Here is a 25,611-nt window from a genome sequence, read left to right as displayed (position 1 = left end):
TGATCTTATTTGAAATAATTCAGAAAGGGAAAAAAAATCATACTTAGTAAATATATTAATGTCACCATAGCCCTAATGTAACCTAACTCATTATATGTAGCAAAATATGCATTAACTATGATTTTATTGTATATAGACAAAGTCATTACACGCCTAAAGAACAACTTCTTTATAAACAGAAGTGTGTTCTGGAGGATATTTGTAAACTTGGAGATTTTCTAAAACCTGAGGACATACCTTTTCTAAGTGCCAATAGCTTACTTTGTTAGGACTATATACAAGGATGGCAATATTCTCACTAAATAAGATTTTTATTACATCCATTTAAAATACGTCCAACTACCTAGTGCATGGCTTACAGTTAATCACATAGTGTTGGAATCTTCAACATAATTTTTCATGCAGTATTATTCCTAAATGAGTATATATCCTCCACGGTAGATAACTGAGCATTCTAATTATAAATAGCATCATAAAGTGCTAAAGAATCCTCAATAAATCATTCTAAATCAATAATCACACAGGCAATAGGTTATTTTTATGCTGAAATAGCAAAGCATATATTTTTTCAAAGCAAATGTAAGAGCTTTCTACATAGACAAGAAAACAATTCATCACAGATCACATTTGCTCTGTTTCTGGCAAGATAAAGCAAAACAAAACAAAGATATTTAATGAAGGCAAAAAAAGTCCTGTTTGGTTGTATATTCTGCAATGCCATTGCAAGTAGATATTTTGGTCTCCCAGAGAAGACATAGTTCGTATCTCTCATCATATGCACACACAGTTAATACCTGCAGTGGCATAGGTATTCAGAACCATAGAGCTCTAGATTTCAAATAATCTGAGTTAACTGAAGTTTCAAGATATTCTAAACTTTGGAGATTGCTAGTATATTAGATTATACAACAAATGTAAACTCACCCTTCTAATCTTACATCCGGCAGACTTCTGTTAAGAGCAATCAAATCACTGGCCATAAGGTTAAACTGATTGATTTTAAACAATTCTTTCATTTTCTCCTGGTCATCTTTAGGAATCAGCACAGCCTTTCCCATTTCTCCTGGCCCTTCTTGGTTTCTTGAAATAACAGCTGTAAGACACACACAGGTACACATATACATAGAAACATACAGATAATGAACTGAATATATAAATTCATGTTGGATCAGATTCTAAAGTGTATTATTTATAAACTGGCTTAATAATACAAACGTCAAGTCTCTATTGCTACTTACAAGCCATACACTAAAGAAACAACTTATTTTAATTCATTAACTCAAGGCTGCATGTTGTCCTTCAAATCTATCACATATTATATGATCTGACTAATCATTCAGTTCAGTTCAGTTGAAGTTCAACATTCAGTAAACTAAGATCATGGCATCTGGTCCCATCACTTCATGCGAAATAGATGGGGAAACAGTGGAAACAGTGTCAGACTTTATTTTGGGGGGCTCCAAAATCACTGCAGATGCTGATTACAGCCATGAAATTAAAAGACGCTTACTCCTTGGAAGGAGAGTTATAACTAATCATTAAGACTTAATAAATAAGCAACACAAAATACCAAAACTTCATACTTCTCTTTGATGTTTTTTTTAATAATTATTAAAGAGGATGAAGTTGAACTCTGGGCATACTACATTATGCAAAATAATGAAAGAGAAATTTTGAAAACATACCAAGATTAGGTCATTTTCACATCCGCTTAAAAATTTTGATATTTCAAATATCTACTGCCATTATATCTTTATGAAAGCACATAAGGCTGAGAATGCTTTATCCCCATCAGACTTTAACTCCTTTGTCAAATCATTTTCAAATATGTAGAAAGAACTTTCACAGTAGTGAAATATAATTTTAAATGTCAAGTTGGATTTGGAGGTTATGTGTTTCATAACTGGAATTTCAAAGCAGCATTCTGGGCTTGACTATTTTTTATTAAGAGCACTAAGGATTCTATATACAGGCTAATGCTCTTGCATTTCTTCCAAGTTATCACCACACTAATGTCCCTTCTAGCTATAAAATAAATCATTCAGTGTGTGTGTGTGTGTAGGCATGTGAATACCTATGTCTGTATGTATGTTAACATATAATAAGAAGACAGGTTCTGGTTAACCTAATCTACCCTTTTCACAGTGATATTAAACCAGATAATGTGAAGAAATGTAGCTGTGGTTCTGACTCTTCCATCCTTTTGCTTTATTATAGCAATAATATATAACATTTTCTATATTATTTTATATTAATATAAAATTAGATTTTATATAAAATAAAAATATTCTCTATATTTAAAATTTTTAATTTTATATAAATTTGTATTTTTCTATAAAATATTATTATATTTTGCTATATTACAATATAATCTTACTGAGTTTAATTTCCATATACTTTAAAAGGCAAAGATTTGGTCCCAGATTACTTTAAAATATATTTTAAACAGAAATACCATGTGATCTAACAGTTCCACTCCTGGGTATTTATCCTGAAAAAACGAAAATACCAATTTGAAATGATTCATGCACCCCTATGTTCTAGCAGTGCTATTTATATGAGTCAAAGGACAGAAGCAACCCAAGTGCTCATCAATACATGACTGGATTAAGATGTGCATACATATATGTGCATATGTATATGTATATATAATGGAATATAGCTAAACCATAAAAAGAATGAAATATTACCATTTGCCAAAATACAGATAGACCTAGAAAATACTATGCTTCGTGAAATAAGACAGAAAAAGATGAATACCTTATGATATTAATCACATCTGGGATCTAAAAAATACTACATATGTGTGTAAATACAAAAACAGAAACATATTCATAGACAGAAAACAAATTTAGGATTAGTAAAAAGGTAACAGAGGAGGAGGGCTTCCTTGGTGGCTCAGCTGACAGAGAATCTGCCTGTAATGTGGGAGAACTGGGTTCGATCCCTGGGTTGGGAAGATCCCCCGGAGAATGGAAAGGCTACCCACTCCAGTATTCTGGCCAGGTGAATTCCCTGGAATGTATAGTCCATGGGGTCGTACAAAAAAGATCTTCACATCCAAGATAGTCATGATAACGTGATCACTGACCTAGAGCCAGACATCTTGGAATGTGAAGTCAAGTGGGCCTTAGAAAGCATCACTACGAACAAAGCTAGTGGAGGTGATGGAATTCCAGTTGAGCTATTTCAAATCTTGAAAGATGATGCTGTGAAACTACTCCACTCAATATGCAAGCAAATTTGGAAAACTCAGCAGTGGCCACAGGACTGGAAAAGATCATTCTTCATTCAAATACCAAAGAAAGGGAATGCTAAAGAATGCTCAAACTATCGCACAGTTGCACTCATCTCACACGCTAGTAAAGACATGCTCAAAATTCTCCAAGCCAGGCTTCAGCAATATGTGAACCGTGAATTCCCAGATGTTCAAGCTGGTTTTAGAAAAGGCAGAGGAACCAGAGATCAAATTGCCAACATCCGCTGGATCATGGAAAAAGCAAGAAAGTTCCAGAAAAACATCTATTTCTGCTTCATTGACTATGCCAAAGCCTTTGACTGTATGGATCACAATAAACTGTGGAAAATTCTGAAAGAGATGGGAATACCAGACCACCTGACCTGCCTTTTGAGAAACCTGTATGCAGGTCAGGAAACAACAGTCAGAACTGTATATGGAACAGACTGGTCCCAAATAGGAAAAGGAGTACGTCAAGGCTGTATATTGTCACCGCGCTTATTTAACTTATATGCAGAGTACATCATGAGGAACGCTGGGCTGGAAGAAACACAAGCTGGAATCAAGATTGCCGGGAGAAATATCAATAACCTCAGATATGCAGATGACACCACCCTTATGGCAGAAAGTGAAGAGGAACTCAAAAGCCTCTTGATGAAAGTCAAAGAGGAGAGTGAAAAGGTTGGCTTGAAGCTCAACATTCAGATAACAAAGATCATGGCATCTGGTCCCATCACTTCATGGGAAATAGATGGAAAAACAGTGGAAACAGTGTCAGATTTTATTTTTGGGGGCTCCAAAATCACTGCAGATGTTGATTGCAGTCATGAAATTAAAAGAACCTTACTCCTTGGAAGGAAAGTTATGACCAACCTGGATAGTATATTGAAAAGCAGAGACATTACTTTGACAACCAAGGTCCGTCTAGTCAAGGCTATGTTTTTTCCCGTGGTCATGTATGGATGTGAAAGTTGGACTATGAAGAAGGCTGAGCTCTGAAGAATTGATGCTTTTGAACTGTGGAGCTGGAGAAGACTCTTGAGAGTCCCTTGGACTGCAAGGATATCCAACCAGTCCATTCTAGAGGAGATCAATCCTGGGTGTTCATTGGAGGGACTGATGCTAAAGCTGAAACTGCAATACTTTGGCCACCTCATGCAATGAGCTGATTCACTGGAAAAGACTCTGATGCTATGAAAGGTTGGGGGCGGAAGGATAAGGGGACGACAGAGAATGAGATGGCTGGATGGCATCACCGACTCTGTGGACATGAGTTTGAGTGAACTCCGGGAGTTGGTGATGGACAGGGAGGCCTGGCGTGCTGTGATTCATGGGGTCGCGAAGAGTCGGACACAACTGAGCGACTGAACTGAACTGAACTGAACAGAGGAGGAGAGGGACAATTTAGGATTATGGGATTAACAGATTATTATGCATAAAATTGGAGAAGGAAATGGCAACCCACTCCAGTGTTCTTGCCTGGAGAATCCCAGGTATGGCGGAGCCTGGTGGGCTGCCGTCTATGTGGTTGCACAGAGTTTGACACGACTGAAGCGACTTAGCAGCAGCAGCACCATGTATAAAATAGGTAAGCAACAATGACTACTGCAGAGTATAGGGCATTATAACCAATACATTATAATAACCTAAAACAGAATATAATCTGCAAAAAAAAACACAAAAAACAATTCCTAGGCTGTACACCAAAAATTAACACAATATTGTAAATCAACTATATTTTTATTAAAAAATTAAAGAATACAAAGTATGTGAAGATAATCCATAAATTATAGCATGCTATAAAATGTTATAAAATAATGAAATACAGTCAAAACTACGGTAGACTACAAGGAGAATTTTTTCTGATTTGACCATAGTTATAAAACATCAAGACTGATATTACTGGTGCTAATATACAATAAGGTTTCAAGTCAATTACTTTCTGTGAAAGGTTATTCTGACTTTGTAATGCCATGAGGCAAACTATAAAAGAGATTAGGCACTCTGGGGAACTTCAGGTATGGGTATCAGGAAGGTGATTAGCCTGTAAATCCTTTTATATGTAGAAAAATTGTAAGGACTGGGAAATTTTTAAATGAAAAAATATCTGTATGCAACCTCAAACTATTAAACAAATTACCTTAAAGCTAATGAAGACTCCCATTCACATTAATAAGCAAAAGTAAATATGAAGACAGGAGTTTTATGAAAAAGTATATCATGTTCAATTTGCGAATTAAAATTCTATCTGTAACTAACATGTTTCCTCAGGAGTTAGGAAGTTTATTTTCCCTAAAATCAGATGGAGTTATTGGAGTTGGCTTTGGGTGAAGTTGTGTTGCTGATTATAGACTATGGACTTAGATAGGTCTCCAAGTACTTTTCATTTCTCTTGATTTATTTTTTTAAGTATGATTCCGTAGAAATTGTTAAAAGGAATTCCTATAAGTTTCCTTAGGAATCTAATTCTGAAGCAAAGAATTTATTCAGGCTATAAGATACCACCCACTGAAAACACATATTTTATGTGTCTGTATCTGCATCTATAAGATAGATTCATAAGATAGATAGATCCATAAGAAGATAGATTCTCAATCTAGTTTGGTAGAGATAGATAAATAGATATTTTACATATTCTGATCTATAACATTAATGCCAGAAAATATAGGATCAATGTTTTTTTCTGGGAAAAAGGATGCTTGATTTTTGTTACATTAAAGAGTTTAAAGAATTTGAAATTTAAAAAAATTATAATTTTTAGAAGAAAGTAATTCATTCACCATTCAAAGTTCTTTAAAATGTCCTCTATAAATTCCAACAAAATATATTACAATATATTAAAATATGTAAAATAGTAGCATCAATGCAATGCTACCAAGACTATGAAACAGACAGGACTGACTTCTGCTCTATGCAGAAAATCATGGAGCTCAACTACACCATTGTGGAACATGAAGATCAAGTTACAGCACATAGAAGTACTTGTTTTTTGTAATACATTCAAAGCTGTGACCATGTATCAGGAAAATTATAGTTTTGTCAGTGACAGAGTAAGTGTATAATCTTGCAGTGCTATCAATAAAAATAAAATCGTCATAAACAGGATCCTTATTCCTAGAACTAGTTTTCAAGGACACATTAACATTCTCCTTAATTACTCTCAGCTTCTTAGTGAAAAGTAGATGACAACTTAATGTGTATCAGGTTAAGTGTCTCCTCCTCCACGTTAAATATATTTTTCTATAATAGCCTCTAATGAATGCATATTTAACATTTTACAAAAAAAATTTTTTCTGCATGAGCAGACCTATTGGTGTTTTTTACCTTGCTCAAGAAAAAATTGCTAAGTGATTATACTGTGGAAGAAGCCTTTTTCTTTTCCTGCTCTTACCTGGCAGAATACATCTTTCCAGAAGAAACAGTTTTTTTTTTCTTCAAATAATATAAACACAAAATATAAAAGATTGTGCAATTTAGTATGAGGTATCTCCAGTACCAAAACACCTCAAATTTTTTCTCACCTGTTTATTTCTCTCCTCTACATAGTTTAAAGCAAAAAATATTCACCCACACATTCACCAAATACCATGCTCCTCCACAATCAAAGTGAAAACTGTCACTGAAGTATTGGTGTTACTTTTCAAGTCTTAGTAGGCAAATATAATACAGAAGGCAACTAAATCTATATTATATCTTGACTTCACTTAAATATGATTGGAAATATCCCAATTCCAAACCAGGTTTGGACTGTATAAACAGATTAATATACTATGTTGTCATATCCTAGCTATTGTAAATACTTCTGCTATGAAAACTGTGGTACATGTGTCTTTTTCAATTATTATTTTCACCGAGTATATGCTCAGTAGTGGGACTGGTGGGTGATACGGTAGTTTTTGTCCTATTTTTTTAAGTAACCTCCATACTGTTCTCTATAGTAGCTGTTACCAATTTACATTTCCACCAACAGTGCAAGAGGGAAGGGGTGGAAGGGGGAGGTTCAGGAAGGAAGGGACACATATGTACTTGTGGCTGATTCATCTTGTTGAATAGCAGAAGCCAACACAATATTGTAAAGCTATTATCCTTCAATTAAATTTTTTTTAAAGTACTATGCTAGAAGTTATATCCATTCTAATTATAAGATTAAATCACTTAAAATGATAACTTGACCCAAAATGACATTACAAAACTGGTTGAAATATAAAAGCAGAATCATTATATATGCACATATATGTAAAACATATTTTTCATTTTCTTTAACATAGTGCATACTGTATAGATTAAATTTGATTTATTTTATCATAGAATTTGCATTGATAAAAATAATAAACCCCAAAATATAAATCAACCAACTGATCAGTCTACCAAAAGGAACATATTAACTGCAATATTTGCTTATGTACATTGCATTATGAACACTTTTTCAGTTGCAGAAATGTCCAATTAACAACAAGCACTGTCTATTTGAAAAAAATAAAAAGAGATATCTTGTATTTAGGGGAAAAAAAAAAAACTTGAGTAAAAAAATTTAGGTCATTTTTTAAATTATGTTAAAGAACACAGTAATATGTGATGCATACTGGTAAAAGCATGACATTGGACCAAAATCTAAATGCCATCCTGAATAGCATACTTTCCAACAAATTTTTTCAAATTGTATTTCCATCCACAGATCTACTCAGTTGTTAATTTCTGTATACACTCCAGCTCTTCTCTAGTTTTTATCAGTTTGAAATAGTCAACTGAAATAAATGTGATATCTTGATTTTTAATTTCTCTCATCTTTGAATATTCATACTTCATTACTAATAAATCATTTCTCGAAGACAATACTTTTCATCTTGTCAATCATAAATGTGTTTGTAGCGGAGTCAGAAGATGAGGAAGTCATGCAAGCACTTGGGACAACGTCTCTCTATCTAAACCATTTTGCCTTCCATTCAGTGTTATCTGGCCCATGCTCTTTTGTCAACCCACAGATACTGAGTTTATCAAGAATAATTCTTGGTAAAATAAAGGAACTCAGTATATCTTTGCTTTGGCCCATTTCTTTTGTGTGTTAGTTGCTCAGTCACATCTGACTTTTTGTGACCCCATGGATTGTAGCCTGCCAGGTTCCTATGTCTATGGGGTTCTCCAGGCAAGAATACCGGAGTGGTTTTCAATTTCCTCCTCCAGGGGATCTTCCTGACCCAGGGATCAAACCCAATTCTTCTGCATTGTAGGAGGATTCTTTACAGTCCGAGCTACCAGGAAAGCCATAATAGACTTCAAATATCAATATAATAGTATCAATATTATAATATAGAGCTTTATATATATGTATACATATAAATTTTATTTAATGCAGAAATAGTAATTTCATTTACTACACCTTTGGAAAAACCTATGCATTTTTAAAAATCTGATTCATCTGTCAATATTATTTTTTTTTAAACTTTTACCATGGCCATATGTGATGTTCTGGTTTTTGCCAATTAAATTTCAGTAACTAGATTTTATGCAGTAAGAATGTTGCAAATTCTAAGCTTCAATGGGGTCAAGTCTAGCAGATGTTAGCTACTATTTCCCAACAGGATAGTGCCTCTTGTTAGATATTAATAAGGTAGCATTTTCCCCCAGCTAAGTGAGAGATCAGGCTTCCCTGGTGGCTCAGTGGTAAAAGAATCTATCTTCTAATGCAGGAGACACGGATTCCATCCCTAGGTTGGGAAGATCTCCTGGAGAAGGAAATGGCAACTCACTCCAGTTTTCTTGCCTGGGGAATACCACAGACAGAAGACTCTGGTGTATAAAATTATCCATGTGGTACTGAAAAATGTAAAATCTCTACTTCATATCTACTTTTGTATTAAAAATTAGTCCTCACTGCCATTTAATATTTAGGTTGAGAATATTATATATATGCATTATAAATAAATTTAGATACATTAACACAAACTCAGAAATTTCTACTGATAGTGGCACACAATTAAAATGTGCAAAGAATATGGCCTGAAGAGTGTTTAATCAGATCACAAATTAGATCCTAAGCAGACTGTTAAGGAAACCATTTAAATAAAGCAGAGTGTGCAACCAATCTATTTCTAATCCCAATTGTAACTTTTAATAAAAAGAGTAGTTTGTATAACTATTACAAATGGTTCTAGATAGTAACTCAAAACAAAGCATGACTGCTTAAATATATGCAGCTATTAGTCTTATAATCATGCATCTGTCTTTCTTAACCATAATTATTCTTCTATAAATATTTGAATGTTGAATGTTGACATTCAAACAACTAAGATCATGGCATCCGGTCCCATCGCTTCATGACAAATGGATGAGAAAAAAGTGGAAGCACTGATAGATTTTATTTTCGTGGGCTCCAAAATCACTGAGGACAGTGATTGTAGTCGCAGAATTAAAAGACGCTTAATCCTTGGAAGAAAATCTATGACAAACCTAGACAGTGTACATTAAAAAGCAGAGATACCACTTTGCTGATAAAGATCTGTATAATGAAAGCTGTGGTTTTTACAGTAGTCATGTACAGATGTGAGAACTGCACCATAAAGAAGGCTGAGTGCCAAAGAATTGATGTTTTTGAATTGTGCTGGAGAAGACTCTTGAGAGTCCCTTGAACAGTATGGAGATCAAACCATCAATCCTAAAGGAAATCAGTCCTGAATATTCATTGGAAGGATTGATGCTGAAGTCTCAATAATTGGCCACATGATGTGAAGAACTGACTTAGTGGGTAAGACCCTGATGTTGGGAAAGATTGAAGACAGGAGAAGGGAGTGACAGAGGAGAAAATGATCAGATAGCATTGCCAATTCAGTGGACATGATTTGAGCAAGCTCCGGGAGATAATGAAGGACAGGAAATTCTGGGGTGCTGCAGTCCATGAGGTTGAAAAGAATCAGACATGACTGAACAACTGAACAACAAATATTTAAATAACTTTAGTGTTGTATAAATGGCGTTTATATGCCAATGCATATATGTACTATAGTAGATACCCATATCATTCATTCATGTAATATTCTGTAAAAGACAATGAAACATAGCTTATAAATTATGACTCTGAATTCTTTTATAAGAATACATTCTAAGGAAATAAAGATATGCCAAAATTTTTACTGGCATAGATGATTAAAGTAATATCTTGTGTTTTTATATGCTGGAGAAAATGTATAAATTCTCTGTCTCCATATAGATAGACTGTGTTAAATACTGTGTGTACTACATATAAACTATGCTAAATACTACATATATTTTAAATACAAAATACACTGTTATATTCACATTCAGAAAATAAAAAGTAATTAAAATTATGCTATAGAAAACTTAATAATGTAAACGATATTCATATTATACTTAAGTGAAGAAAGGGGTCATGAAATAATGCTACAAAATAAGCCAATTTCTATATAAAAAAGCTATGTGACACATAAACATATGTCAAGGGAGACTAACTGGTTCATTAGAAGACCTTTTACATTTTTTCTTTAGTATCATCTTTATTTCTTAAATCAGTTCAACTGTATCTAATAAGGTGATTTCAGCCATGTATTAATCAAAACTCTGGTTTCAATAATGATTGATATAACATGGCTTTTACAGTGACAGATACTGACGCTGTTAGTAGATATTGAAGTGAACTGAAGCCGCTCAGTCATGTCCGACTCTTTGCGATTCCATGGACTGTAGTCTACCAGGCTTATCTGTCCATGGGATTTTCCAGGCAAGAGTCCTGGAGTGGGTTGCCATTTCCTTCTCCAGGGGGTCTTCCTGACCCAGGGATCGAACCCAGGTCTCCTGCATTGCAGGCAGACGCTTTACCCTCTGAGCCACCAGGGATGAAAAAGAAGGGATCAGTATTAAGTGGAATTTCTGAAGGGAGGAAAGCTACTTAATATACATAAGATGACAAGCAGGTAGAAGAGTATCAAAGAATGATGGTTGTTTTAGCAGGAAAGTTCCTCAAAGGAGCTTCACTATAATTTAGAGTTAAGGAATTAAGGGAAACACTGAGCAGCTGAGCAGGGGCAAAAAATAAAATTAAAAGGCTTCCCAAGTGTCTCAGTGGTAAAGAATCTACCTGCTAATTCAGGAGACATTGGGTTGGATCCCTGGGTCAGGAAGACCCCTGGAGTAGGAAATAGCAACCCACTCCAGTATTTTGCCAGGAAAATTCCATGGACGGAGGATACTGGCAGGCTACAGTTGCCAGTTACATGGGGTTGCAAACAATCAGACACAGCAGAGCGTACACACATACATATAGGGACAAATAGCAAAATTCTTGGTTCCTTTTTAGGAAGAAGTAAATTTTTATATTAGTATCAATATTTTCATCTTTCTTTTCACAGTCATCCTTAAAAAGCACTCGACATGTCTGTTCTTATGTACAGCTAAGAGGTTGTTAGGCATATATTAGTCATAAATGTTTCCTGGAAGCAATGGATCCAGCTTTTAAAATGTTCACTAAAGTGATACAATACTGCTGAAACATGAAATTATTTCCTCCTGCATTAAAAATGAGCTTCCTCATTCACAGTATTTAAACTGTCTTCAGTTTGCAATGGTTCTAGTAATAGCCTAACTTTCAGCTTTAAAGAGGAAATTTCCCAATCCTCCCACATCTCTCTACATGGCCAAATAAATAAATACACAAAAATCTTTGGAAACAAAAGCACCAATTTTGGCTTTAAACTACACTTTGTAAGGTGAAACTGAAGTGGACCAATGACCACTTTAAAGAAGCCCCCTGGGTTACCCAACATTACAAATCATTCCTAAGATACACAATAAAAATCTCTTAGAAAGTGATATATCATCATACATGTGATTCATCAAGTGCACAGAAAAACACCCACTTTGGCCAAAAAATGAAAGAGCACTGCATTCATTGACTGTGCATCTAATTGAGGTAGTAGAGACATATCTTTAAAATAATTTCTGAATGTAACATTTTAATTGGTGAAGCGTGCTGGCTGCGACCAACTGTGCAGAAGTACAGTCAAGAGGAGCTACCCTTCACCCAAGGTAAAGGGCAGCAGAGGAGAGGAGCTACCCCACGTCCGATGTCAGGGGCAGTGACCTAGAGGGCCAGGCTGAAATGGCACAGATGTGGCAGAGAGGACCTATCCCACGCACGAGGTCAGGGGCGGTGGTGGAGAGGAGCAAACCCATGTCCAAGTAGTGGCGGCTGAGTGTGCACAGGAGGGCTGAGAGGAACTACTCCACGTTCAAGATCAGGAGGGGCAGCCGTAAGGACATACCCCTCGTCCAAGGTAAGGAGCAGCAGCTGCATTTTGCTGAGGCAGCCGTGAAGAGATACCCCACGACCAAGGTAAGAGAAACCCAAATAAGAAGGTAGGTATTGTGAGGGGGCATCAGAGGGCAGACACACTGAAATCATAATCACAGAAAACTCATCAATCTGATCACATGGTCCACAGCCTTGTCTAACTCAATGAAACTAAGTCATGCCGTGTGGGGCCACCCAAAACGGGCGGGTCATGGTGGAGAGGTCTGACAGAATGTGGTCCAACGGAGAAGGGAATGGCAAACCACTTCAGTATTCTTGCTTTGAGAACCCCATGAACAGTATGAAAAGGCAAAATGATAGGATACTGAATGAGGAACTCCCCAGGACAGTAGGTGCCCAATATGCTACTGGAGATCAGTTGAGAAATAACTCCAGAAAGAATGAAGGGATGGAGTCAAAGCAAACACAACACCCAGATGTGGATGTGACTGGTGATAGAAGCAAGGTCCAATGCTGTAAAGAGCAATATTGCACAGGAACCTGGAATGTTAGGTCCATGAATCAAGGCAAATTGGAAGTGGTCAAACAGGAGATGACAAGAGTGAACATCAACATCCTAAGAATCAGTGAACTAAAATGGACTGGAATGGGTGAATTTAACTCAGATGACCATTATATCTACTACTGTGGGCAGGAATCCCTTAGACGAAATGGAGTAGCCATCATGGTCAACAAGAGTCTGAAATGCAGTACTTGGATGCAATCTCAAAAATGACAGAATGATCTCTGTTCATTTCCAAAGCAAACCATTCAATATTACAGTAATCCAAGCCTATGGCCCAACCAGTAATGCTGAAGCAGCCGAAGTTGAACGGTTCTATGAAGACCTACAAGATGTTTTAGAACTAACACCCAAAAAAGATGTCCTTTTCATTATAGGGGACTGGAATGCAAAAGTAGGAAGTCAAGAAGCACCTGGAGTAACAGGGAAATTTGGCCTTGGAGTATGGAATGAAGTAGGGCAAAGGCTAATAGAATTCTGCAAAGAGAACACACTGGTCATAGCAAACACCCTCTTAAAACAACATAAGGGAAGACTCTGCACATGGTCATCACCAGATGGTCAACACCAAAATCAGACTGATTATATTCTTTGCAGCCAAAGATGGAGAAGCTCTATCAGTTCAGTTCAGTTCAGTACAGTCACTCAGTCGTGTCTGACTCTTTGCGACGCCATGAATCACAGCACGCCAGGCCTCCCTATCCATCACCAACTCCCAGAGTTCACTCAAACTCATGTCCATTGACTCGGTGATACCATCCAGCCATCTCATTCTCTGACGACCCCTTCTCCTCCCGCCCCCAATCCTTCCCAGCATCAGAGTCTTTTCCAATGAGTCAACTCGTCGTATGAGATGGCCAAAGTATTGGAGTTTCAGCTTTAGCATCAGTCCTTCCAATGAACACCCAGGATTGATCTCCTTTAGAATGGACTGGTTGGATCTCCTTGCAGTACAAGGGAATCTCAAGTCTTCTCCAGCACCACAGTTCAAAAGCATCAATTCTTTGGTGATCAGCTTTCTTCACAGTCCAACTCTCACATCCATACATGACCACGGGAAAAACCATAGCCTTGACTAGACGGACCTTGGTTGGCAAAGTAATGTCTCTGCTTTTTAATATACTATCTAGGTTGGTCATAACTTTCCTTCCAAGGAGTAAGCGTCTTTTAATTCATGGCTGCATACAGTTAGCAAAAACAAGATCAGGAGCTGACTGTGGCTCAGATCATGAACTCCTTATTGCCAAATTCAGACTTAAATTGAAGAAAGTAGGGAAAACCACTAGACCATTCAGATATGACCTAAATCAAATCCCTTATGATTATACAGTGGAAGTGAGAAATAGATTTAAGGGACTAGATCTTATAGATAGAGTGCCTGATGAACTATGGACGGAGGTTCATGACATTGTACAGGAGACAGGGACCAAGACCATCCCCATGGAAAAGAAATGCAAAAAAGTAAATAGCTGTTGGGGAGGCCTTACAAATAGCTGTGAAAAGAAGAGAAGAGAAAAGCAAAGGAGAAAAGGAGAGATATAAGCATCTGAATGCAGAATTGCAAAGAATAGCAAGGAGAGATAACCAAGCCTTCCTCAGCTATCAACACAAAGAAATAGAGGAAAACGACAGAATGGGAAAGGCAAGAGATCTCTTCAAGAAAATTAGAGATTCCAACGGAACATTTCATGCAAAGATGAGCCAGATAAAGGAAAGAAATGGTATGGACCTAAAGAAGTAGACGATATTAAGAAGAGGTGGCAAGAATATACACACAGAAGAACTGTACGAAAAAGATCTTGACGACCAAGATAATCACGATGGTGTGATCACTGACCTAGAGCCAGACATCTTGGAATGTGAAGTCAGTGGACCTCAGAAAGCATCACTACGAACAAAGCTAGTGGAAGTGATGGAATTCCACTTTAGCTTTTTAAATCCTGAAAGATGCTGCTGTGAAACTACTCCACTCAATATGTCACCAAATTTGGAAAACTCAGCAGTGGCCACAGGACTGGAAAAGGTCAGTTTTCATTCCAATCCCAAAGAAAGGCAATGACATAGAATGCTCAATCTATCACACAATTGGACTCATCTCACATGCTAATAAAATAATGCTCAAAATTCTCCAAGCTAGGCTTCAGCAATATGTGAACCGTGAACTTCCAGATGTTCAAGCTGGTTTTAGAAAAGTCAGAGGAACCAGAGATCAGATTGCCAACATCCGCTGGATTATGGAAAAAGCAAGAGAGTTCCAGAAAAACATCTTTCTGCTTTCTTGACTATGCCAAAGCCTTTGATTGTGTGGATCACAATAAACTGTGGAAAATTTTGAAAGAGATGGGAATACCAGACCACCTGACCTGCCTCTTGAGAAGCCTCTATGCAGGTCAGAAAGCAACAGTTAGAAATGGACATGGAACAACAGACTGGTTCCAAATAAGAAGAGGAGTACATCAAGGCTGTATATTGTCACCCTGCTTATTTAACTTATATGCAGATTACATCATGAGGAACACTGGACTGGAAGAAGCACAAGCTGGAATCAAGATTGCTGGGAGAAATATCAATAACCTCAGATATGCAGATGACACCACCCTTATGGCAGAAAGTGAAGAGGAACTAAAAAGCCTCTTGATGAAAGTGAAAGAGGAGAGTGAAAAGGTTGGCTTGAAGCTCAATATTCAGAAAACTAAGATCATGGCATCTGGTCCCATCACTTCATGGGAAATAGATGGAAAAACAGTGGAAACAGTGTCAGAATTTATTTTTTTGGGCTCCAAAATCACTGCCGATGGTGAATGCAGCCATGAAATTAAAAGACGCTTGCTCTTTGGAAGGAAAGTTATGACCAACCTAGATAGCATATTAAAAAGCAGAGACATTACTTTGCCAAAGAAAGGTCCACCTAATCAAGGCTATGTTTTTTCCAGTGGTCATGTATGGATGTGAGAGTTGGACTGTGAAAAAGGCTGAGCTCTGAAGAATTGATGCTTTTGAACTGTGGTGCTGGAGAAGATTCTTGAGAGTCCCTTGGACTGCAAGGAGATCCATCAGTCCATCCTAAAGGAGATCAATCCTGGGTGTTCACTGGAAGGGCTGATGCTAAAGCTGAAACTCTAATACTTTGGTCACCTCATGCAACGATTGACTCATTGGAAAAGACTATGATGCTGGGAGGGATTGGGGGCAGGAGGAGAAGGGGATGACAGAGAATGAGATGGCTGGATGGCATCACTGAATCAATGGACATGAGTTTGAGTGAACTCCGGGAGTTGTTGATGGACAGGGAGGCCTGGTGTGCTGTGATCCATGGGGTCGCAAAGAGTTGGGCATGACAACGAGTGAACTGTACTGAAGCTCTATAAGATGTCCAATAATGCTCAAAATTTATTAGCTCCTATTAGTCACAGAAAATGTGAGGCAAATATTACTTGGTAGGTTCTTATGACTCCATATGTTAGAAGCAAAAATAAATCCTTCATAGAGGTCTGCAATTAAAAATTATAAAATACTGTGAGCAGAAAAATGGTTTATCTCAAATACCCTAAAGCATTTTAAGTCATAAAATTAAATAAACATCTGGATTGTGAGGGTTTTTTTATTGAAATTTTGTTGAGTGTCTTTATTGGCCCATGAGGCCTCCGTCTGTGCTTCCCAGGTGGTTCTGGTGGTAAAAATTCCACTTGCCAATTCAGGAGAGAGATGTAGGTTTGATCTTTTGGTTGGGAACATCTCCTGGACTAGGAAATGGCAACCCACCCCAGTACTACTGCCTAGAATTTTCCTGGAAAAGTCAATGGCTTGAAATTCTTACAAGGGAAGTTCCATGACAGACGAGCCAGTGGACAAAAGTCCATGGGACTCAAAGGATCAGAGGCAACTGAGCACATATATAATATACATACAGGCCTTCCTCGGTACCAACTCCAGCCTGATGTGCCAAGGTTGGCTGACCTCTCACATCATCCAAGATCCCTCATCCTTTGATTTCTGATAGGGAAGGCACTGAAGGATATTATGGAATAGGAAATGGATAAACATTAGGGAATAGGAGATGGATGAATGAGTCGGAGGTATTTATTTCCCTGGTTTCCTTTCTGTGGGTTTGCTGATAGTTGGCTCTCTCATTCTCCATAATAATTTACTTACTTCATGGGGAGTGCCCTATGACCAGTTAATAAAGGAAAAATTGGTACAAGCCTGCATTAACTAAGAATCTACTGGTACTTGCTAAAAGCTGTTATCTCACATCTAGTTCTGCGAGAGACCTTGGTTTGATCCCTGGGCAGGAAGAATGGAAAGGATACCCACTCCAGTATTCTGGACTGGAGAATTCCATGGACTGTATAGCCCATGGAGTCTCAAACAGTCGGACATGACTGAGTGACTTTCACTTAAAGGAAAACCCCCATCAGGCAGAAAGTCAGAGAGGAAATTTTGCTGAATACTGTGTGACAGAGAGATGGTTTGAGTTAGGAATCTACATTCATCTATGAATTGTGGCTAAAAGGTTGGACAATTTGTAGGGGACTAAAAACACCAAGATTGGAAAATCAATGGCAAAGAGGTCTGATGGAGGAGTATATGAGTGGTTCCCTTGAAATGTGCAAATGAGATGAAGATTCAGGTCCCATGGAATCCTCAAGAGAATCCTCCATGGCAGAGAAGCCTCTCAATAATCACATGGACAAAATTATCCTTCCTATAGCTGTCACTCCCCCCACCCCCGCCCCGCCCCAGTTAATCCAGTGCTTTCTCAATGGGAGAGGTACTAACAGGTCACAATGACACATATGAAGACTACACACTGGTTTGATAACATGAACTTTTCAACACAGTTGATAAGGTATGACTGCCCAACTTGCCAATAGTAGAAGCCATTTATATGGCACCATTGTTGACCAACTTTTATGCATGTATGCTAAGTTGCTTTAGTCGTGTCAGACTCTGTGCAACCCTATGGACTGTAGCCCACCAGCCTCTTCTGTCCAAGGGACTCTCCAGGCAAGGATACTGGAGTGGGTTGCCATGTCTTCCTCCAGGGGATCTTCCCAACTCAGGGATCAAATCCATCTCTTAGGTCTCTTCCATTGGCAGGAGGGTTCTTTACCACTAGCAACACCTAGGAAGACCTCACTTATATGAGGTCGATTCTATCAGACCCCTTTCATCACTGTGGGAAAAAAAAATGTCTTCTCAAAGGGAGAAACAGATATCTGGGATCCTCCTTCTCCGGTCATGATATTGTCTGTACGACCATTTGTAGACTTTCAAAATCTTTATTTTCCTTGGGTTTTGACATAATCTTACCATAGACGGGAAAATAATTTATGGGGGGAAAATAGAACATGACTATGGGTCCACCAAAAAAAAAAAACTGACTGCTCTCAAGCTCTCAATGGACTTGATATAATGGAATAATCTGCTAAAGACTATGACAGCAAATTTGGTGAGACAAAATCTTGTGAATTGGGGATGGTATCCCACAGAATGTCATGTACCTTAAAGCACTATTCAATGCATAATGTTGTATCTCCTGAAACAGAACGCACAGGTCCAGGAACCAAAGGAGGATGTAAAAATGGCCTCTTTCAGCAAAGTCACTGAAGCAATATTTCCACCACTACAATCCAGCTTTTATGGAGAGAAGGATACTAGTTTTCATGGGGAAAAAATGCTTCCACTAGAGAACATAATCAAGGCTCTGTAAAATTTGAAATTCAGTCTGCCCTCTGGCCATTATGAGCTCCTTAAGCTGTTGAACCTTCTCTTCAGAGAAAGGGAACACATCAAGATTGAAGTGATTGATGTTATTCACCAATAGAAAATGAAATTGCTGCCACATAAGGTGGGGGTAAGAGAACAATTTCTGAACCTAGAGGTTACTCTGGAGTTTTTCATTTCTGTGATAGGCTGGGTAACAGAATAAAGGAGCAACACAATAAAGGTAGAGGCTTCCTATGTGGAGCTAATGGTAAAGAATCCACCTGCTAATACAGGAGACACAAGAGACATGGGTTTGGCTCCTGGGTCAGGAAGATCCCCTAGAATAGGAAATGGCAATGCCCTCCACTATTATTGCCTGGAAAATTTAATGAAAGAGAAGTCTGGCGGGCGACAATCCATGGGGCTGCAAAGAGTCAGGACACGACTGAGCAACTGAGCATACAATAAAGGCAGATCAACAAGGTTTATCACACAGGATCATACCATCAGGTATAGAATACTGTACAGACTAGTAATTGACACAGCTTAGGATACACATAGAATAAATGTAGCTAAAAGCATATATAATTATCATCTAAGACCTCATGAGCAGCTAAATATCATAAAACTATAACAGCTGTATTTTATGTTAATTCATTTCCCTACTTTTTTTCTAGATTACCTTTTACAAGAAGCACTGAGGTTTACCAACATCTTAAGATTTTTTTTGGGAAAATGATAAAACATCAATTCATAAGAATATGGTAGTTAATGGTATTTGCATATCCCTTATACTTGGGACATATATTTTTCATCTAAAAAAGCACATATACTGGGGTGGGGGGGAAAGAAAGGGAATGCAGTAACTTTTCCATTTGTTCTTCCAGATCCACACTCCACTCTTAATCTTTCTCCAACTCTGCCCCAGGAGGCTGACTTGAATGGACTAGGTCTGTGGATTTCTCTGGATTCAGATTGAATTTGACCAATGAATGTAAGCAATAGGAAGATGAACAGTAAGACAAAAATAAAATTAAGTCATTTACTCCTTTGCTTCTCCCTTGTGTCACAGATACAAAAGACTCTGTACTCAAACTAAAGATTTATTTTTTTATCAGTTCATATAATGACTTCCTCCCCTCCACTTAAAGTCCAAAGTGGTAGCAAATTAACCCCTGATTCAGTTCAGTTCAGTTCAGTTCATTCGCGACCCCATGAATCACAGCACGCCAGGCCTCCCTGTCCATCACCAAGTATCACGATCTATCAACCGGAGTTCACTCAAACTCATGTCCATCGAGTCGCTGATGCCATCCAGCCATCTCATTCTCTGTCGTCCCTGTCTCCTCCCACCCCCAACCCCTCTCATCATCAGACTCTTTTCCAGTGAGTCAACTCATCGCATGAGGTGGCCAAAGTATTGCAGTTTCAGCTTTAGCATCAGTCCTTCCAATGAACACCCAGGATTGATCTCCTTTAGAATGGACTGGTTGGATCTCCTTGCAGTCACCATATACAATCTTTCATTGTGCTCTCCAAACTCTGTTGATTCTTTTGAAAACAACTCTTGTATTATACTCTCCTTGGTGGCTGCTGATTAAAGTTTAAAAAGGTATGTGGGAGATGTAGTGAATTCCCCACTTAACGTGACAAAGTTTATGGTTCAACCTATCATTTTCTCTGGATTAAATTTCACTTTATAATATACTTTTTTAACAGTTTTCAACATTTTTTAATCATTTTCTCCAGTAAATTAAAAAATGCATAACTACATATTTGTAATAAATTATATTTTTTGTTGATGATTGACAGATATTATAGTAAACCAAATATAAAACATTAGCAGTAACGCAAAAAATAAAAAAATAATGAAAATTTATTTTCTTTAAAATAAAGAAATTTTTCTTTAAAAAATAAAGAAAAATTCTAATATTTTCTTTTCTCACTCAAATGAAGTAACATAGGGTATGTATAACACATTTTAGAAATTACTGTAGATGCAGTGGTGGTAACAGGCATTTCTTCTGGTCAAGACATTTTGATGTCAAAAAACATTGTCTGTCTGTTGTCATTGGATGGTTGTTATGCAAGTTCTACTTCATTTTGGTACTCACATCTTGATACTAGGCATGTGGTTGACCTTCTTACTGATTAGCCTTAATAGTATAATATCAAGAAAAATATAAAATTACTGGATAGGGTTTCTTAGGGCAAATATATGGATTAATTTCAAATGGCAGACATGTTCTGCTGCCTTGACTGAAAACCAGTCACATTTATTGGAATAAGGTGTGTTAACATAGTGTACATATGTGTGCATTCTGATGTGGAATGGTAAGTGGGATTGAGTAGGGGGAGGACAAAAACCGAGAAAGGAAGATTAGAATGGTGGGGCACATAGAGTCAAATCCTGAAAGCAAAATTTCTTGTTTCATTTAAAGTATTAATCAAAATGTATTCCTTGAAGTAGGAAATAGTGCCAATTTGTATGACACTAAAAACATCACAGGGATAAACTGAAGGCTTGTAAGGTTTGCATGTTAGAATGATCAGATGTTGCCCTGAGAGGAAGCTCACGTTTTTATCAGTAAATTCAGCAAAAGGAAATTATATCAGTTCTTTAATTTAGCTGTCAAGTAATGAACTCAAATTTCCTATTACCTAAATGGTTACTTGATTTTTAAAGCAGATCTTTTTTCAGAAGCTCCAGCAATAATTTGAGGCCATCAAAATAAACTGATGTAAATTTGCTGCAAGAGGCACCATGATGTGAAATGTGATATTTTGATAAATATTTTTTATGGAGACAAGTTCTGGTAGAAGAAAAAGAAATGTCTAATATTCTACCCAAACAAAAAACTAACCTCACTGATCACACAGCTAATCACTACCTGCCTCATGCCTCCACTGCTTATGTTTTGGGCATTACAACATTTTATTGGCCATCTGTATAAACCAGCTGCTGATCTTTGCATTTATTTACAGATATTATAAATCCTATTGCTTAGCATTAATTTTCTAAGCTGTGAGTTTTTCATTGTCCCAGGCATTTTCTGTTAGTTAATAATAATAAAAAACAACCAAAATACTAACCATATACTTTAATAAAGGGTGACTTATTTAATAGTCAATATAATTAAATTGAATATATGATTTCCTATATTTAATAATGCAATATGGCTTAATAATTCAATATGGCTTAATAATGCAAATATGTTATCAACATTTCCCTGACAGCTCAGTTGGTAAAGAATCCACCTGCAATGCAGGAGACCCCAGTTTGATTCCTGGGTCGGGAAGATCTGTTGGAGAAGGGATAGGCTACCCTCTCCAGTATTCCTGGGCTTCCCTTTTGGCTCAGCTGGTAAAGAATCTGTCTGCAATGTGGGAGACCTGGGTTCAATCGCTGGGTTGGGAAGACCCCCTGGAGGAGGGCATGACAACCCACTCCAGTATCATTGCCTGGAGAATTCCATGGACTGTATAGTCCTTGGGGTTGCAAAGAGCCAGACACAACAGAGCGATTTTCACTTCACTTCACATCAAAATTTCAGAAATCTATCATACACTGCAGATATTTTAAAGTATCCACATATTCCAGGAACTTACCATTCAGAATACACAAGGACTAAATCAACACTCATTTAACAAGCATTTACTGTCTGTGCCAAAGATATATGATGATTTTAAAATTAAAGGCTGTTATAAAAATCAACACAATGTGCAACCACCAGTAAGGTACATGTTTAAATGAACACTGTCTTTCTTAAAACTCATCAGATCTATATGAAATATTGCCAAATATACCCTGGCTTTTATTATCTAAACTTTTATTTAAAGGAAATTTTGGTTACATCATAATGTCCAGGGCAAATTGTGGATTAAAAGAGTGACCCGATAAAAAATAACAGACAGTGATCTAAGCCTGAGAAACAATAATAACCCCCTTCCTTATTATTTCTTTATAGTTTACTCTTAAAATCCTTAACATTCTAAATAACTATATATATAGTATATATATGTATGTATATACACACATATATGTTTATATTTGTGCAAACATATGCATGCCCATTGGAGATGATTTAAAATGTCCATCTTACATATTGAACTGATCATTCTTCAGGTTAACTCAGAAAATTCTTATCTGTTAAAAAATAAATTTTCTCTACAAGTGAGACATATATTAACAGAATAGTGTATATATTTGACTACTCCCTAATGCCACATGACTTTTCTGGCTTGTGACAAAGCATAGGCAGTTAATACATCCAAATATTTCATTCTTATAAATTATTCTAATAATTATGTAATGATTTCTGCAGGAAACATAAAGTCCCTTTACACAGTGGCTTAATTTGCATATTGCTAATTGGATACAGATCTATAACAAAATATAAAAGAGCAAACCTTAGTGCATCAGAGGAGGTAAATCAGTTTAGTACATAAAGACAAATGTACCTGGATTTTATTCTGAATCTTTTGATCCAATCCCGTAAGCATGTTCCTCTTGACTAGAAACCTGGGAATGTTGGATATCTCTTTTTTTTTTAAAAATCACATCCATATGCTTATTATATACAAATATAGCTAGCTTCCCTATCACCTGTATAAATGAGATTGCCCTCCTTTAGATGATAAATATCTCTTAAGATAATTAAGGAGATTCTAATTATGCCCATCTTTAGGTTGAGTGAAGTGAGTGAAGTTGCTCAGTTGTGTCTGACTCTTTGCGACCCCACGGACATCAGGCTCCTCCATCCATGGGATTCTCCAGGCAAGCGTACTGGAGTGGGTTGCCATTTCCTTCTCCAGGGAATCTTCCCGACCCAGGGATCGAACCCAGGTCTCCCACATTGTAGACGGACGCTTTAGTGTCTGAGCCAGTTAAAAGGGGGGAAAAAAGAAAATCCAGAAATGCCACTAGTTTTAAGGTTAATTCTTGGCTCCCCCTAGTTAAGATATATTTTTCAAAACTAATCTTATTGAAATATTACTTAAATCAATAAAATACACTCATTGTGTGTACAGTTCATTGAATTACAACAAATGTATAAACCTATTTAACCATTCTTCCAGTCAAAACACAGAATATCCATCACTCTCAAAGCTGCCATGTGCTCCTTCCAGTCACAGATGCTCAGACTTGTCATATGTCTTCTGTCACTACAGTTCAGATTTGTTTTTGTAGCATCTATATAAATAAAATGATACAGTATGTAGCCTTTTTGTGTCTTACTGCTCTCTCTCAGCAGATCTTTAAGACACATCTGTATTGTTGAGTGTGTCAGTAGTCATCTCTCTGGTAAATACCTAGGAATAAAACTGCTGGATTGGATGCTAAGAGTATTTTCTAATTGGTAAGAAATTGCAAACCTTTCCTCAGATCATGTCCCTACCAGCAGAGTATGACAGATCCAGTTGTCCCACATCTTCACCACTACTAGGTGTTTCATCCTTTTTGATTTGGCCCTAAAAATGGGTAATATGTATCTCATTGTACTGTTTATTCTCAGTACTAGTAATAATAGTGTTAGTTGCTCAGTCATATCTGACTCTTTGTGACTCCATGGACTGTAGCCCACAGTCTTCTCAGTCCATTGGATTCTCCAGGCAAGAATACTGGAGTGGATTACCACTCCCTTCTCCAGAGGATCTTGAAAACCCAGGGATTGAACCCGGTTCCCCTGCAATGCAGGCAGATTCTTTATAATCTGAGGAACGAGGAAGTTCTAAGGGTAAACTATATTTCATTTGAGAATTAAATATTGATTTATAAACCACAAATATTTAGTCAAATACTATGAATGTTATATTTGTTATTTTGAGCTCTATCTGGCAAAGAGGTGAGCTTACACCGAGCTTTTGTAGGGACATCATCAAGGAAACAATTACCTTCAGTCCCCTACACAGTTCAATAGAGGACATTATGGAAATACATTTTATGTTCACATGACAAAAATTGCTTTCTATAAGTTGACATCATTCAAGTTGACCTATGCATCTCCATGTGTCACTTAATCATGGTCCCATTTCCAACTTTTTTTTTCTTTAAATCTCAGATGTTCCTATAGATACCACCTCTCTCTCTCATGGTCTTCATTTATAAAAATAGATCTTTTGCTTGTAGAACTATCAATATACTGATATTCATTTATTTCTTTTCTGACACATTTCCTTTATGTAGAAACAACTTTCTGCCATGTTATTTCACTTCTTTACAAGAACTTTTTTCAAAATTACTTATACTACATGTCTGTAAGCAATCAGTTTCCTCAGTTTTTGAGAAATGTTTATTTCACTTTCATTATTGGAAGACAATATCATTAGATACAGAAGACTACTTTGTTTTTTCTACATCTTTTTTCAAACACTAATGATTTCACTGCAGTCTATTCTTATTTGTGTGGTTTCTGATGAGCAATTTGCTATAATTCTTAATCCCTTATTACATTTTTTCTCCCTCTATTGCTCCCTCTATTCAAAATGATCTGTTTCTCTTTGGTTTTCTGCAATTTTAATATAAAATGCCTAGGCATGTATTTGTTGTTATTTATCCTATTTGTATTCTCTAAGCTTGTGGTATCTGTGGTTTATAAAAAAAATTTAAATATTTTACCTGTTTGTCTTCCTTTTATTTGCCTTCTGTTATTCCAATTACACAAGTATTGTGCTTTTCACTTGGTCTTACAATCTTGGCCATCACAGTTTCTTTTTATTTTCTTTAAGCTTATCCTAACATTTTTCTTTTGCATTTCAGTTTGAGTAACTTTAAGTGTCCTATTTTCAAGGTTATTCTTTCTTTGGTTGTGTTAAGTCTGCTAGGAGCACATTAAATGC

At 36.9% G+C, this 25,611-nt stretch overlaps 1 protein-coding gene across 2 annotated transcripts in view; it reads right to left on the bottom strand.

Annotated features, from left to right (window-relative positions):
- Window positions 1-25,611, bottom strand: part of GALNT13 (polypeptide N-acetylgalactosaminyltransferase 13) — a 663,623-nt gene that overhangs the window by 411,254 nt on the left and 226,758 nt on the right. For both annotated transcript variants that reach the window (XM_055398323.2, XM_088829452.1), the window contains exon 3: window positions 925-1,093. In XM_055398323.2, coding sequence (XP_055254298.1) covers window positions 925-1,093 — 169 coding nt within the window. The remainder of the gene's footprint in view (window positions 1-924; window positions 1,094-25,611) is intronic.

Source organism: Moschus berezovskii, chromosome 2 (assembly GCF_049115385.1).
Source record: "Moschus berezovskii isolate FMDL1 chromosome 2, NW_MosBer_1.0, whole genome shotgun sequence".
Classification (NCBI taxonomy): Eukaryota; Metazoa; Chordata; class Mammalia; order Artiodactyla; family Moschidae; genus Moschus; species Moschus berezovskii.
Note: the sequence above shows the minus strand (reverse complement) of the source record. Positions and strands in the feature narration are given on the sequence as shown.